The 14729-nt window shown below is 32.9% G+C and overlaps 1 protein-coding gene and 1 long non-coding RNA gene across 6 annotated transcripts; both read right to left on the bottom strand.

The window, feature by feature from the left end:
• Nucleotides 1–4324: 4324 nt before the first annotated feature.
• LOC105130919 (polycomb group protein EMBRYONIC FLOWER 2-like) lies at nt 4325–14729 on the bottom strand. 5 transcript variants are annotated; one of them, XM_011033650.1, is made up of 15 exons: nt 14617–14729; nt 14125–14271; nt 13461–13516; nt 13304–13368; nt 11935–11987; nt 10899–10952; nt 10763–10822; nt 10352–10398; nt 10126–10247; nt 9089–9362; nt 8495–8543; nt 7019–7102; nt 5641–5720; nt 5363–5452; nt 4325–4809 (listed from the first exon to the last, which is right to left on the bottom strand). In XM_011033650.1, exons 2-15 carry the CDS (start codon nt 14251–14253, stop codon nt 4671–4673), a joined length of 1302 nt encoding a protein of 433 aa, XP_011031952.1. In that variant the 5' UTR covers nt 14254–14271; nt 14617–14729; the 3' UTR covers nt 4325–4670. The 5 variants fall into 5 exon arrangements, with proteins under 5 accessions (XP_011031952.1, XP_011031950.1, XP_011031951.1 ...); XM_011033648.1 differs by having other exon boundaries at nt 14529–14714; XM_011033649.1 differs by having other exon boundaries at nt 14348–14714.
• Nucleotides 9372–10106, bottom strand: LOC105130918 (uncharacterized). Its single transcript, XR_843334.1, has 3 exons — nt 10041–10106; nt 9618–10002; nt 9372–9558 (listed from the first exon to the last, which is right to left on the bottom strand). It is a non-coding gene; the product is annotated as an uncharacterized LOC105130918 (long non-coding RNA).

Genomic DNA, 14729 nt, shown 5'->3' on the forward strand with positions numbered 1-14729 from the left:
ATGTTAACAATATATAATCTGATTGGAACCTCCTTTGTGTGTGGTTTCCAATTCAATAATAAGAGTTTATACTATACTTGTTTGATATACCATTAGTGGAACCTCTAACCTTGACATTTGTTATTATTATTGTTTAATCCTTACTTTAATATTTCATCTCTAAGTTCTCATCATCATCATCTTCTTCTTCTTCTCTTTCTTTATTATTATTATTATTATTATTGTTATCGTTATTACTATTATTGTTGTTTATAATTGTTGTTTATAATTTTTACAATTAACCTCCCTGTGGTTCGACCCCGGTCTTGCCGGGTTATTTATTACTTCGACACTCCTGCACTTGGGAGAAGACATCAATCTTTTAGTCATGTCAATTAGGTTCCTTAATCATAAAATATAGGGTCAGGTTGAGATTTGGCAGACGGCGTTAATCTTAAAATGGTATTTAAAATCTCATAGACTCGACAAGCGTCAGCAATGGGAGAGGGAAAGAAAAGGTTTTCAAATTGTTGAAAACGGTGCCGTTCCGAGTGGAAACTAGGGCACCATGTTTGACATGTAGGTGGTTGTTGGGTTGGGCTTGATCACTGGGTTGGCAGGCCGGGCTTTCTTCTACCAACGAATCGATTAAAATTAAAATAGATGCAGATCATGAATTACATAAAATATAAAAAGACCTAAATGAAAAAAAAAAACATTCGAGGAAGAAGATGAGAAATGGTGTTATAAGTAAAAATTTAATTAAATCAATTATAATAAATAAAAAAAACTTATAATATTCCTGAACTTTTTCATTAACTTAAATTTAACGACATTGAGGAAGAAAAACCTAATTAGATGTCTTGGGCCCGAGAAAAAGGGAAAAGGAAAAGTTTATGTTTAATACACAAATAGCTAAATTATATTTGATAACTCAGTGGCAACTCATTGAACACTTAAAAAGAAATATTTATTATTTGATCAATATCCTGACATAAGACTATAAATAAATAAGATTTTTGTCTTAGTACGTATAAGATCTTAAAAGATAAAGGAGCAATACCAACCGTCTTCATAGCACGAAAAATTGACCATTGCTTTTTTTTAGCATTTTATTTTTAATAATATTAGTTTACTTTAAATATTTTTATTTTTTACTTTTGTATTGCGTTCTTATAAGACTTGTAAAAAAGGTTAAATTAAATGGTAAACGTTAGAAATTATAATCCCCAGGAAGAGAACGAATATGAAAAAAAAAAAAAAAACCTAACCTAGCAGCTCTAGGTCAGCTAACGGGAAGAGAAGAGAGATAAAGGAAAGGAAACAAAAAAAAGTAGAGGGAGAAAGACCATACCAGGCAACTTAGCCCAATGGGCAGCCCAACTAAAAGAGAGGAGGAAGGGAATGGCCCAACCATCCAGCTGCTGGGCCCATGGACCAGAAAAACAAGCACGGGGAAAGAAAGAAAGAAGGAAGATGAAAATAAAGAAAAAGCCCAACCGCCAGGGTAGGAAGAAGAAAATGGAATATTTATAGCCTTATATTAGACTTCAACTTTTTAAGTTTTTTTTTTTTTAAATTTGAGTTATATAATTTTTTTTTATAATTTTTCTCTTTAATATTTAAGTTTAATTTAATTATTCATTTTACAAAAAAAATTATTATTAAAATTTATTAGTTAAGCTTGTGTATAAAATTTTACAAGTTATAAATTTGAGAAGATTTTTTTATATTTTTTAATCATTATTTTAAGTTATTTTTTTAATTTTATTATTTATTATTTATTTAATTGTAGATTATATTATTTTTAATTTACTCTTTATGTCCTTTGTTTTATCTTTTTTTTTTAATTTATTTAATTGAATTATCTTAGCTCTTTCTATTTATTATTTTTGAATTAAATAAAATTGATTGATTGATTAAATAAATATGAGATCCTCATTTCATTATATTTTATTCTATTTGTTTTACTAGATAGTTACTCCAGCAGCCCATATTATTTCTTACGGCATCATCGTGCAATCTCTTATAATATGGTTTGAAACCATTTTGATAAACTTTTGTTACGATGGACGATATACATTGTAAGCCTTTAGCAAATTTCTTTTTTCTTTTCCTCCCATGCATAATATTGATAGTTCATTTTTTTATAATAAATTATTGCCAAATGTTTTTTAAACAATTCATCTATTGTTATTATCTATCTTTTAAATTAGATTATTAAATTACCATTAGATTCAATCAAGTCAATTCCCCAGTTAGTGTACTTTCTCTCTTTATCTTTCATTTACAAACCCTTACTGCTAGCTTTCAGGTTGTAGTTGATCTTATGCTCACAGCTGCTAAAAAATTATAATCAATCTTTACTGATCAATCAAGGCATGCTGCTTCTTCTATAACCTTTAGTATTTAAACCACGCTGGGACTTCTGATTCAATTTCCAGATTGTCCTTTCTTGGAGTTGAACAAGATCTAGTCATCATCCCATCGGTCCAGGAGCTTACTGATACGTGGAAGGGGAGATGCGGGTTTTCTCCGATTGTTAATAATTTAAGCCAAAAGATTATCAGCTCTAACATCCTCATGTTTCCGAGCACGGTAAGGCCGCAAATGGCCCTTCTCAGCACCCCAGCTGGTAGTCCTCCCGAAGATATGGATGCGGATGCCGAAGTGGATGGGAACAGTGATAACTGTGAAAAACTAGCTCGTCTAGATTTGTATCTTAAAATTCCTGAATCTGAAGATCCAGACGTTTGAGCCTTGAAACTCCTGAATCAAATGGCAGCACGACTAGTTCCATAATGATCAATTTATAGTGTCATGATAAACATACAGCTCACATACTAGGCGAGGGTGGTAGGGTGGGGTGGGGCCGGTTGATGGGGATGGTTAGAAACTAAAGTTCACCTGAGCAGCTGAGCTATCTGTCGCAATATATTCCTTCTAGACCTTCGCTAGTTATTTTATTCCTGTGTTTTGTCGTGAGATAGATAGTTTTTTTCAGTAAAAAGATCTCAGTTATATATATATATATTTGATTAAAAAATAATTAAAATTAAAATATTTTATCTCATAACATGAAATATATACTTAGTCATGTTTAATAATTTTATTTTTTAAAATAATTTTTTTATTTAATAAAATGATTATTTAAACCAATAAAAGATTAAAAAAATGGTCATCAATAAAAGCAAATTAAATAAAAAAATATGAAATTTAACTATAAAAAAATATAATATTAAATGGTGAAACTCGAAAAAAAATTAATATTGAATAATAAAAACAAAAAAATATATCAATTTAAAAAAAATATCAAAGTAAATTTAATAAAGAATAACAAATTAAAAAAATAAGATAACCCAGGTTCTTTTTAGAATTAAAAAGAAACTCTATAGAAAAAAATAAATAAAAATAACAGAGTCCAATCTCCAATTGATAAGTTTAAAAAAAAAAAATCAACTTGGAAAAAACTCTTAAACTTGAATTAATCTCTAAAACTCACAACTTGTAAAATTTTAAACCCAATATCAATCAAAAAATTTAATTCTAAATTTTTAATGATAAAACTAGAAAAAAAATAATTTAAAAAAAAATATCAAGTGAAAGAAATAGCAATAAAAAAAATAAAGATTGAAATTAAAAGAAGAAAAAAATTAAATGAGATTAAATTGAGAAATATTTCTAATTTTATAAATTATCTTAAATAAAAAAATATAATAAAAAAAAACATAAAACAACTCTTAAAAAATAACAAAATGAAGTGTCCATTTAAATTTTTAAAAGGGTAAGCACGAGAATTAAAAAGAAAAGAAAAGAAAAATTATTAATACCAAAATAAATAGTTATTGAATACACCAACTACCTTATCATAAAAAAAAATATTAAGATAATGTTCGAGAAAAGTAATACTTGATCCACCTCACATGTTTTAGCAATTTTTTTTAAAAAATAATATTTATATATATTAAATTATAAAATTACCCTTAAACCACCTTAACAGTAAGAGAAAAAAACCGAGTGCAAATACAAAAATATCCCTAATGTATTCTATAGAAAATCTCACTTTTTAAGGCCATGCAAGTTATTTCATTGTTCTTTAAAAATAAAAAGACGAAAACACCCACGTATGTAAGCTTAAAAAAGCTTCAAGTACAATGATCCTCTTACATTGGATTATAAAAATGACTCTTTAAAATTGATGTGAAGTTAATAAATTACCCCCCATAGCATGCTTCTTGTTTTGCTTTTACGGGCAACATAGAATCTTCACAATGACTTACTCACGCCTTTGAGAGTTTGTTAGCTGTTGGATTCATAGATGATTGTTGATATAAAGAGGATGGCAGAAGACTATGTCCAGATGGTGGAGGTTCACAGTTTCTCAACTAAAAAGAGAGGGAGGCAACGTCTTGATATACATCATATACTAACAAGGAGTCTGATCAATGAGCAATTATTGATCTGAGCTTAAATTCAGTAGAGTTAAACAATGGTGGTTTGTATTGAATGAGATGACAACAGCACGAAGGAGGTCCTGTGTTATCCCTTCTCATGTGCAAGAATGAAGAATAATAATTCAAATTATGGCTCAATGATGGAGGTAAAACGGGGGTAAAAGAATGGGTTAAGGCAGCACTAAACCAATGTCACTTATCCTGTCATCTAAAAAACTGAAGATTCCTTGACGCCAGTCAATCTTCTAGCCTTTCACTTTTTGCAGCATCCGACCCTTCATCCCGGCATCTTTCAAGGATCATGTTACAGTTGTTCATCGTGGATGCATCGAGAAGACCATGGTTCCAGAGTTTGATCATAAATAACCTCCAACACCTGAGCCCATGTACATTTGACAGTTCAAATAAAAATATCCGAGAAATGAGGCAATCATGCAATTGTGCAAGCCTTTCTAAATCACTGTTTCAATGCATGCACCACAATGTTATTTGGAATTTAATATGCAACACAATGATGTTTAGAAGAACATCATTATTCATAAAGAGTAGCGGTAAGAGGATGATTCGGCTGTTCAGGTGAGGACGCATCCATCAAAAGAAGCTGCAACCAAAAAATCTTCCGAAATTATGCTTTCATTTAACACCAAAAGGATCTTACTTCCATCGATTCCAATTTAATGCAATCTCAAGAAAATTTGTTTCAAAACTTCAATTTCATATCGACCTTGAGTTGATAAGAGATTTGCCACACAGAAATATATTCTACAGAACAGGAATATACATTTTCTGAATCTTCGAAGAAATGTTTATAGTTGATTAAGGCCTAGTCAATGGCATCCATTGGTAGGTCAATAAGATTATCAATAGAAAAGTCAAATCATTGCAAATATGATCGGTATTTAATAGAAAAGATAGTGCTAGAATATTACCAAAAGAGAGCAGGAGAGATGACCAACTGCTGTCCATGAAGTTTTGAAAATGCTTCACATGCCCACGGAACGTGACCATCTGCTAGGACCCTGCCCAAGCAAAAGGCAAGCATTTTCATTATGGCACCAAACACTGAACAAGAATTAAGCAGCCCACAGCAGGTTTTTTCTGATTCCGTTTGACTTCTTAAATTGCAAAGATAAAATGAAGATAAGCAGGAGAGCAGAGAAAAAAGAAGAAATAATGAAATCAAAAGGAATTGATATAACCCATGCACCTTTGCTTTCTCACAAACGAATTCCAGAGATGCATGACTTGCTTCTCATCTTTGCTAACATCGACGAAGTCATCAAGCATCTGCAACAAATTGATGCAATGTTATCTTAAACACAACTAAGAGATGAGTTGAGTATATCTTGTTCTGGATGCAACTAGGAGCTGAAAAGCCAGCTCAAACCAGATAAAATCATGTGAAAATTAAATGCAAATGTTGCTCAATTTTCTATAAAGACGAAGGAACATTAATGGATTGAATCTAGAATAGAAGGTTACCCACCCATCAATTATTGAGTGGCAAATTTTACAATATCAAGATCACATACTGATGGGACTTTATGAAACGTTGGAGAATAACGAAATGGATTGAATCTAGAATAGAAGGTTACTCACCCATCAATTATTGATTGGCAAATTTTACAATATCAAAATCACATACTGATGGGATTTTATGAAACGTTGGAGAATAACAACATGCAGCATGGCATGTAGAAAATTTTAAGCTTTGACCTAATCCCATTAGAAAACATGAGATATATATCACCTCTAGTTTCTGGGGAAAAAAAAAAAAAACCTGCTTATATGAGGTTGTCAGATTTACTTTTATTACCAACTTACTACTATACATTAGCTGAATTAGGAAACATTTAATAACGAGTTCAATATACCATCCTCCCATTGATATATCCATTAAACACTAAAGAACTTCAACCACTGACAATAAGTACATCTCTTCACAATTCTTTTATTAAATTTTCTGTAATCAATTCTAACTAGACCTTTTCTTTTCTCTATTCTTCTAGAAGTTTTTTTCAAAGAAGTTTGAGATATTGACATAAATGAGAAAAAACTAACGTCTTCCAGTCTGCATAGTTGGACTCCCATGAAGTCATGATTTCCTCCTATCTTAACTTTGATTCACTTGATCCCAGCCCCCAGGTCAAACTCACTATGGATATAGCCAAAAGTTTCAAAGGACAAATTTTGAACCAGGCTAAGGTGATTGTGCAAATTCAGAATCACAAAAACTTGTCTGTCATTCATGTTATCTCTGATTACATAGTTAAAGAAACCTCTCTATCAAAAGACCATGCAAAGCATTCCTAATTACCACAAAAGCAAACAAACCAGTTCTTCACATGGCTATTCAAGCATATGAATAAGCCAAAACACCTCTTATTGAAATACAATACACAACAAATTTAAACAAGTCAAATAGAATATGAAACAAAGGAAAAGCAACTTCCACTGTTTTTTTTTTTAAATCAAGATATAGAAAACAAAGCAAAAAAAAAAGTGAAACAAAGGAAAAGCAACTTCCACTGTCAAGATATAGAAATCAAAGCAAAAAAAAAAATGGACATAATCAGCAAGCATACCCTTCTATCTTCAAAATCTGCAATGTCATCATCAACTTCATCTTCACTATCTCTATCTGACATTACTTGTTCTATTGCCATGGGCTTCAAGTTAAAAAAAGGCGATATCATCAGTAATGCGTCATCAAGGGGGAAAGTAACGCAAGTTTAAAATAATGGAAACTAACACCGGCCACTGGAAAAGGTCAATTAGTCCTTAGGGAAACTGCTCACAAAACGGCAAATTATTAACTGCGGATAATAACAAGCATTTAAAGTCCCAAAGAAAAGGAACATAAGAATTAACAGGACAATGAAATTCGATGATGATTGATTGTTTTTGTCACCTTGTCGCTACAAGGTGTTCTACAAAACTCAATCAACATACAGAAGAAGAATCATTTACCACATTTTGGTCAACAGTGACCAAAAAATAAAGCATCTGATGCGCACCGTCATACAAACAATAACCACTATTCCAATATGAAATTTATGAAAATTAGTTCCCTGTTGACAAATGACATTAAAATCTACAATCTCAATTCCTACAGTATTCCTGAAAATGCACATCCAGAATTCATCCCCCCTTAAGATCATCTGGTGTGGATGAAACATAGACCAACAACTGTTTCTGATAAATTACAAGCACTAGTGCCTAAGTTTCATTCGTTTATCAAGTAAAGTTGCACATATATGCCGCTTAGTAATGCGACAATGCAAGCCCTCAAGAAAATTTTATTGAAATTATTATTTCAGTTCACATTCAACTTAAATCATAAGTCTAAATTGTGAAAACCATAACTTCGGGGATTGCCTTGGTGTTATATAGTAAAAAGCATATGCAAATGTTGGAACACAAGAAAAACATGGTTTGACAAGCCAACAGTTAAAGTGATCCATGCAAAATTGAAAGATAAAGGGAAAATGTAACTTGAAAGAAATGCAAAAACACGAAGGAAAAAACATAGAAATTTCAAAGGAAAAAAAACAAAATAATAGGTATTAGCAACTCTTGGGCAATTTTCCTTGCAAAATAGAAACCATTTATCCAATTCAAAAACAAATATTTTGAAGAATCCTCAAGTAAAAATGCATATACACTGGATTCATTAAAGTCCACCGAAAAACATGACGAAAGGAAAACTCATGATGCATTCAAACTCTTAATACAGTGAAAGGAGGGAGGCAGGGAAGAGGAAGATCTAAGATAACATGAAGGGTACTGCTAATGAAGGATCTATTGAGGCAGATTTGGTCCATGATCGAGATGAATGGTGCAAACGGATCAGTATAGACCTTAAGATTATCAAGGAAAATTATCATGGCATGATAGCCGCACAATTTGATGGGATGAAAATAATATGCTATTTATATTCATTAAGTATGACAGGCTTGCTAAAGTCAATTCCATCACAACTGAACTCACTAACAATTAACAGATCAGACAAATGAAGCAGAAGACAGTTCAAGGTAATGGTTTCAGTAATAATTAATCACCTGAACTCTATGTGAGTGATAGAATTGTCGTTTCTGCAGAAGTGCACGGCTGGAAGAAAGAAAATTTCAGAAGAGATTGGATTAGAATTCCCAAGAATGACAAAATTAAGGACTCAAAATTTTTGGCAAGCAGTTTTCTCTTCATGTGATGCTGCGTTATCCCATATCAAGCTTCTAATATGCACAAAGATTAAAGGCTGCACTTTAAAAAGGCCATAAAGGTTGAAGCCACCATAATAACAAGACAAAGGACAAAACGAGATGGTGTGATGCTATGATAATTATATGATATGCACAGCTGAATTACACATGGTTAGAAGAAGCATTGCACCTCCTTTATAAAAAATCCTATCTGCTTGGTTAAAACACATGTACAGAAATAAGCACATAGCAAACACATGCCTATTCTACCTTTGAAAGTGAAGTAAGGGCCTTCCAAAAACAACACAATGTGAATTTGAAAAGGAAAAGGATAAAAAAAAGGACAAAAGTGAAGTAAGGGCCTTCCAAAAACAAAACAATGTGAATTTGAAAAGGAGAAGGCATTGAATACAGTTGAAAACAGGGTAGAAAGGAAAAGCCAAGAGAACATACTATTTAGGGTCTGACCGTTCCACAGTTAGCTTCCTTGCTTTTGCAACATGGAGTGCAGCAGGAAGTGAAGGTTCACTTCCAGATTGTGATTTAACACATTCAGGATCCACGGAAGATTGAGCCTGGGCAATTGAAACACCAGGGATACTAAAACTGGATGCAACTCGCTCCATTAACTCTGTAACGGTAGGACACTCAGAACCATAGTTTTCTGCTCCATCTCTCATGTTGAGCAAATCTTTCTCACTAGAAGATGACTTGGAAGCATTCTCACCTATACAAGATACATCTAAATGATGAATATAAACAGCAACACTCATAAAGAAATTACAAAAGCAGAAGAACCAAAATAATGGAAATTGATTATTTATCAGTTTATCTGACGAATTAAAATGTGTATATATAACAAGGCCAGCCACAGCGGTACATCCCATCTACAGGATTAAGAAACTACACAAAAGAACTTCAACCTACAGTTGGTAGAAGATTGGAAAAAAAAAAAAAAGGGAAATCATCCTCTAACTTCAACCTACAGTTGGTAGAAGATTGGAAACAAAAAAAAAAAAAACAAGGAAACCATCCTCTAAGTCAAGGATTGTTCTGTGTGCCAATTATGTATGATGCCAATCCAAATATCCTTCAACAAAGTAAGCAAGGATCCTTCTCCCTCAAATGCTCTTCTATGATTTCTTTTTTTCCCCTTCATATGGTCTCTCTAAAAGAATAAAATTTATATATTGGTACTGTGGAAAATGTCCAATTTATTAGAAAAGTAGATGGAGGAACCAGGCAAATCACCAGAGTAGAAGTGAAAACCACTAGTGTGATTTTCAGGTCAATCATTACTTAAATGTGATCATAAATGCCTCCAAGGAAGTTGGCATATGAAACTATTAATATACTTACAGTTGAACCTGAGAAACAGAAACTATTAATATACTCACAGTTGAACCTGATAAACATTCTCAATAGTTAAGAAATTTCATCATTAAAATACTTTTAAAGTAAATGTATATGCAGCAGGAAAGAAACTGTACCCTCTTCCTTCCCCAAAAATCCATTGTTCGTGCCTTCTGATGAACTCAACTCCAAGAACTTTATGGAAACTTTCTTCACATTTTGGTCAAGGATTTTTGACTTGCGTGTTCGTGGCTTTGAGCTGTATATACAATTTATTTCATGATTTCAGTTCTCAATACTTTTACTGCAGAAAAGATAAAAATTAACAGAACTATAATCTTTATGTAGATATGTAAAGACCACCAGAAAAAAAATGTCTGCTGTCGCTGCTCTATTCCATCTGCAACAGTCTGTACACGTTGATGGGATGCAAATAGTTAGATAAGAACTTATTCTGGTTCTTTTACCAAAAGGTGTGGCTACTTATTATATAATAATGCCTTTTGCATTAAGTTTCCAGAAAGCAAAAACAGTTACAAGCTAAAAATGGACCCTCAAAGGATAAAAATTCTCATTCTCTTCGCTAATTTGCAAAGAAATTCAATTTGATTGGACCCTGATAAGATATTTTTTGTTAAAATTCCAAGAAAATTAAAATCAACCAGGTGCATAGTTCACTTTGAGTTCTTTATTGTGTAACGTGCAATATTTTCTGACTAAGAGTAAAAAGGATGAATCTTCCAAAGTATATCCAAGACAAACTAATTTTCTGACCTCTGATATAAATCTATCAATATTCACAGAGACAGTCACTGCTTGATACTCTTCAGTCACCTGCACAATAATGTTAATTTGCTAGTGCTTTTACAAGAATTCATGAAAGAAAATAGAATGAATTCTAATTACCAACCCAAAAATCGAAGTTGAATAGGTCATGAGAAGAGCACAAGTGATACCGCAGGCCCTAGAAACAGAGGAGTAAATTTTGATTTTTGAGTATCCAGGTGAACAGAATCTTGTAACTACATTGAGGTTATAGCATGTCTATGAATATGTGAGCTGAAAAGGGGAAGTAGTAAGAAAAGAACCAGGGACATCACCTTTGAGTGAATGAATTGTAGATTATTTGGTGCGAGAACCAACAATTTACATAAGCCATAAATTCTAGTAATATGTAATCCAATTTTTCATTGTTTAGATGAGAAAAGTTGCAATATTCATGATAATGGTAGTGATTGTGATGGTGGTAAGAGTAGTTATGATGATAGCACTAATGATGATTATGGTGGTAGTACTTGTGATAATAATAATATTGGTGGTGGTGATAGAACGATGGTTATTATGATATTATTGGTCATGGTTGCAATAGTGATGAAATGATGGTTATTTTAATAACAAGGTGGTGGTGGTGGTGGTGGTGGTGGTGAAAAACTGTGGTGAGATCATGGTAAAATGATGGCAGTATGGATAATGAGATGGTGAACATGGTTGTGGGTGATGGTGGTGAGGTGGTAGTTGATTATGGTGGGATGATGATAAAAAGGTGGTTATATTAGTAATAAGATGGTAGTTGTGGTAGTGACTGACAGTTGATGGGGTGGTGGTGGGCGAGGGTGGGGTGGGGTGGGGCTTAGGGTGGTGGTGAATATTATGAGTTGTTGGTACTGAGGCTAAAATATTTTCCTCTAAATTGTCACTGTTTAGGGGTTGATTGAAAAATATTTTTCATTTTTTTTCTGTATTTGTTTCACACTGAAAAGTGAAAGAAAACATTTTTCTAAAAAATATTTTCCACAAAACAAACAAAATCTTTGGATTCTTTTATTTATTTCCTCACCAAACTGTATATTTTAAAATATCTATTTGCACTTCAAACTTATGGATAGAAGAGCAGAAAAAGGCAAAATCAGAAAAAGGTGAGCATGTATCTAAGATAGAGCATCCACCTTAAAGCTTAAACATTGCATCAAGCAAAATGGACAGGAGAAGTCCTCAGTTGCTGCAGGTTGAGAAAGCACAAAGAAAAAAATTGGTTAGCAGCTCAATTAAAACAATGCTCATAATATGATAGAGCTGCAAAAGGTCACATTCTGCCTTTTATTAAACAACAGTGTGTAGTGCAAACTATAAGAGGTAACTTCGTTTTGAAGAGCTGGAGGAAAGTTTTGAATAAACTGTCAACAATTATATTTGCATGTACACCAAGGAAAAGTCTGATTTTTGTAAAATAAATTAATGGCTTGATCCAAATTATTTACCAGCACTGCTCTCTCAAAGGAGAAACGCCAAGATTCATACATCACCTCCCATGCAAGCAGTCAACAGAGTTTCAATTAAATAAGCAGACCTTCATTCCAACTAATAGTTACCTTATTTCAGAAGCCAAGTCTTAACTGTCTAAGGCGTTAAGATCTCAGCAGAGTGTAACTGATATGCAAAAACAAAATCATTAAAGCCTCCACCTTCACAAATGATAAGAGCAAGGGAGAAAAGTGATTTGAGAGGCTCAGAGTAGAAATACTCAGAACAGATCATGATAAGATTGCATCATTACCAGTATATTTTATATAAATAGTGGTTCCAGAATCATAACCAATAGGCTTCTAAGCAGATGGTGAAATAATTAAACATTTTCTCATTGAGTAACCAAAGCATTCTAATTAGTGATTGTACCCCTTGATAACCTGATTTCACAATGACACTTAATTTTTCTATTGCATTTTTGAAAGAAAGGTAAATTAACCAACATAATGAATATCCTTGACAAATTGAAAGTATTTGTTCTGAAGAACCAGAAAGAATGATGGTCATCTTTTGATTGTTAAAAGCATATAGAACGGTGAATATTGATATTTTCTCTTAACAGATGGAACCATGCAGTACGGTCCTAAACGTTCACAGAAGCAATTATTCAGTCCAGACAGCAATATACGCCAGCCCAAAGCTGCACATATCAAATTTCATAGCATTCAACGTGAAGTTACCAGGCCCACTTGATAAATAAGAAGTTTGAAATAATTACACAATTCATATCGCATAATTTCAATGTAACTAATCTCATTTTAACATATTGTTTTCAGCAGCTAATGATCTGGCAAGGGAATTTACCACATGCTAACCAACAAGAAAATGAGAGCACTTAATGGACAAACAACAATTTTACTTTAGAAAATCATGGTGGGACAAATTTAGTCAGTAGAACATGAATCTTAAAAGTTTACCAGCAATCCACAAAAAAATAAAACAAACACAGAGAAAACAAGTAACACGCAAGGACAAAATCTTAAAAGCATTACGCAGAAGAGTCGGAATAACCTTCAGTCTTTCGTAGCATGTTCTTGTAGTCCTTGTAGTTGAAAATTACAATTCCATCTCTTAACCTAGAAAAGCATATGCAGCCACATATATTAAGCAGATGAAGTTATAATTGCCAGTTCCTTGCAATGAAACTTATAAAGGTTGAAACGCATACCTCTTTTTACGCCTTTCTTTTATTTTGTAACGCAAACATCTTCGAAGAAATGAAGGCTGCAGCAGATAAAGCATGTAGTTATAAAGTAGAAACATCGCATGAATGTCTAAGAAAGAAGCCCTGGAAATTAAGCACAAACACATAACACATAAACATGAAAAGGGCATCAAATATCTTGTGCTGAATAAATCCAGGATAACAATGCAATCCAATTGATATAGCATAAAAAAACCTGTTGATTTCTTGCATTTTAACAGATTTAAAGAAGAGTTTGATGATGATACACTAATTAAGCTAAATGAGTCGCATACCTAACCATCGTAATGAACATATTTTATCAAATAAAGGTGATCACAGTGTGACTATTTTCCATCACTAGAGTCCACCATACAAAAGAGAAGGAATAATGTGAAGAACATCAAGAACGGAGTCAGAGCAATAAGGTAGATAACACGTTATGCATCCCAATACCGTTGAAGACAAATTGCACAAAAACCACAATCAGACTGACTATATTTTGCGCTAGCAAGTTCCAGGAAGTGAAAAGGTAACAAGGTCATACGATGATTTAATTAAAAAAAAGCATCATTTAAAAAAAAATGACTAAAGATAGAGATTCTTAGATTAAATAGAATAAGAAGTAAGAAAAGGGGGGATTGATTACGTTGTCTTGAGCACGGCGGCGAAGGATATTGTAAAGCTCAACAGGCTTGCAGTAAATAAGTAGACTCTCATCAGCTGCAATTGCCTCTTCTACGGACAAATGCTCCACGCCACAATTCTGATGGCACATTTTCTCCGTTACAAATTCCTGTTTCATACCAGTTAAATAATTAAAAAAAAACTGCATACGATCAAAAACAACAGCTTGAAGCATCATCGATAACCTAGCTCAGCTTGATTCGCGATAGAAATCCCTAATCAGAACAAATCTAGGATAGTCCACGGACCAAATTTGAATTTTAAAGCACCCTAACGGCAGTAAATTAATGTAAAGTACAAGGAGACAAGAAGATAGGTGAAAAAAAAATTGAAATTGGTAGTTGGAATTTTTTGCAGGAAAATCACCGAATTCAAATTTGGATTCTTGGTAGAACAGTAGAAAGTGAGGAGGAAGAGGTCAAAGGGAGGAGGAAAATGGTCGTCGGGTTAATACCTAACTAAACTAATTAGATTAGATTAGACGTCCATCAATTGGCCTCTTTTTTCGCCCGTTTTAGAATTTAGCTCTGAATTCTAAGTTCACGTTCTCCCTTATCTGTTTCCGAT

Source organism: Populus euphratica, unplaced genomic scaffold (assembly GCF_000495115.2).
Source record: "Populus euphratica unplaced genomic scaffold, PopEup_1.0 scaffold43.1, whole genome shotgun sequence".
Taxonomy (NCBI): domain Eukaryota; kingdom Viridiplantae; phylum Streptophyta; class Magnoliopsida; order Malpighiales; family Salicaceae; genus Populus; species Populus euphratica.

Coding starts and splice junctions, on each gene's coding strand:
- LOC105130919 (XM_011033646.1), bottom strand. CDS start 14,340: ATGATGCTTCAAGCTGTTGTTTTTGATCGTATGCAGTTTTTTTTTAAT. Junction 10,823..10,898: donor TATTCAACTTCGATTTTTGG/GTTGGTAATTAG, acceptor ATTATTGTGCAG/GTGACTGAAGAGTATCAAGC. Junction 10,399..10,762: donor TTGATAGATTTATATCAGAG/GTCAGAAAATTA, acceptor CAACGTGTACAG/ACTGTTGCAGATGGAATAGA.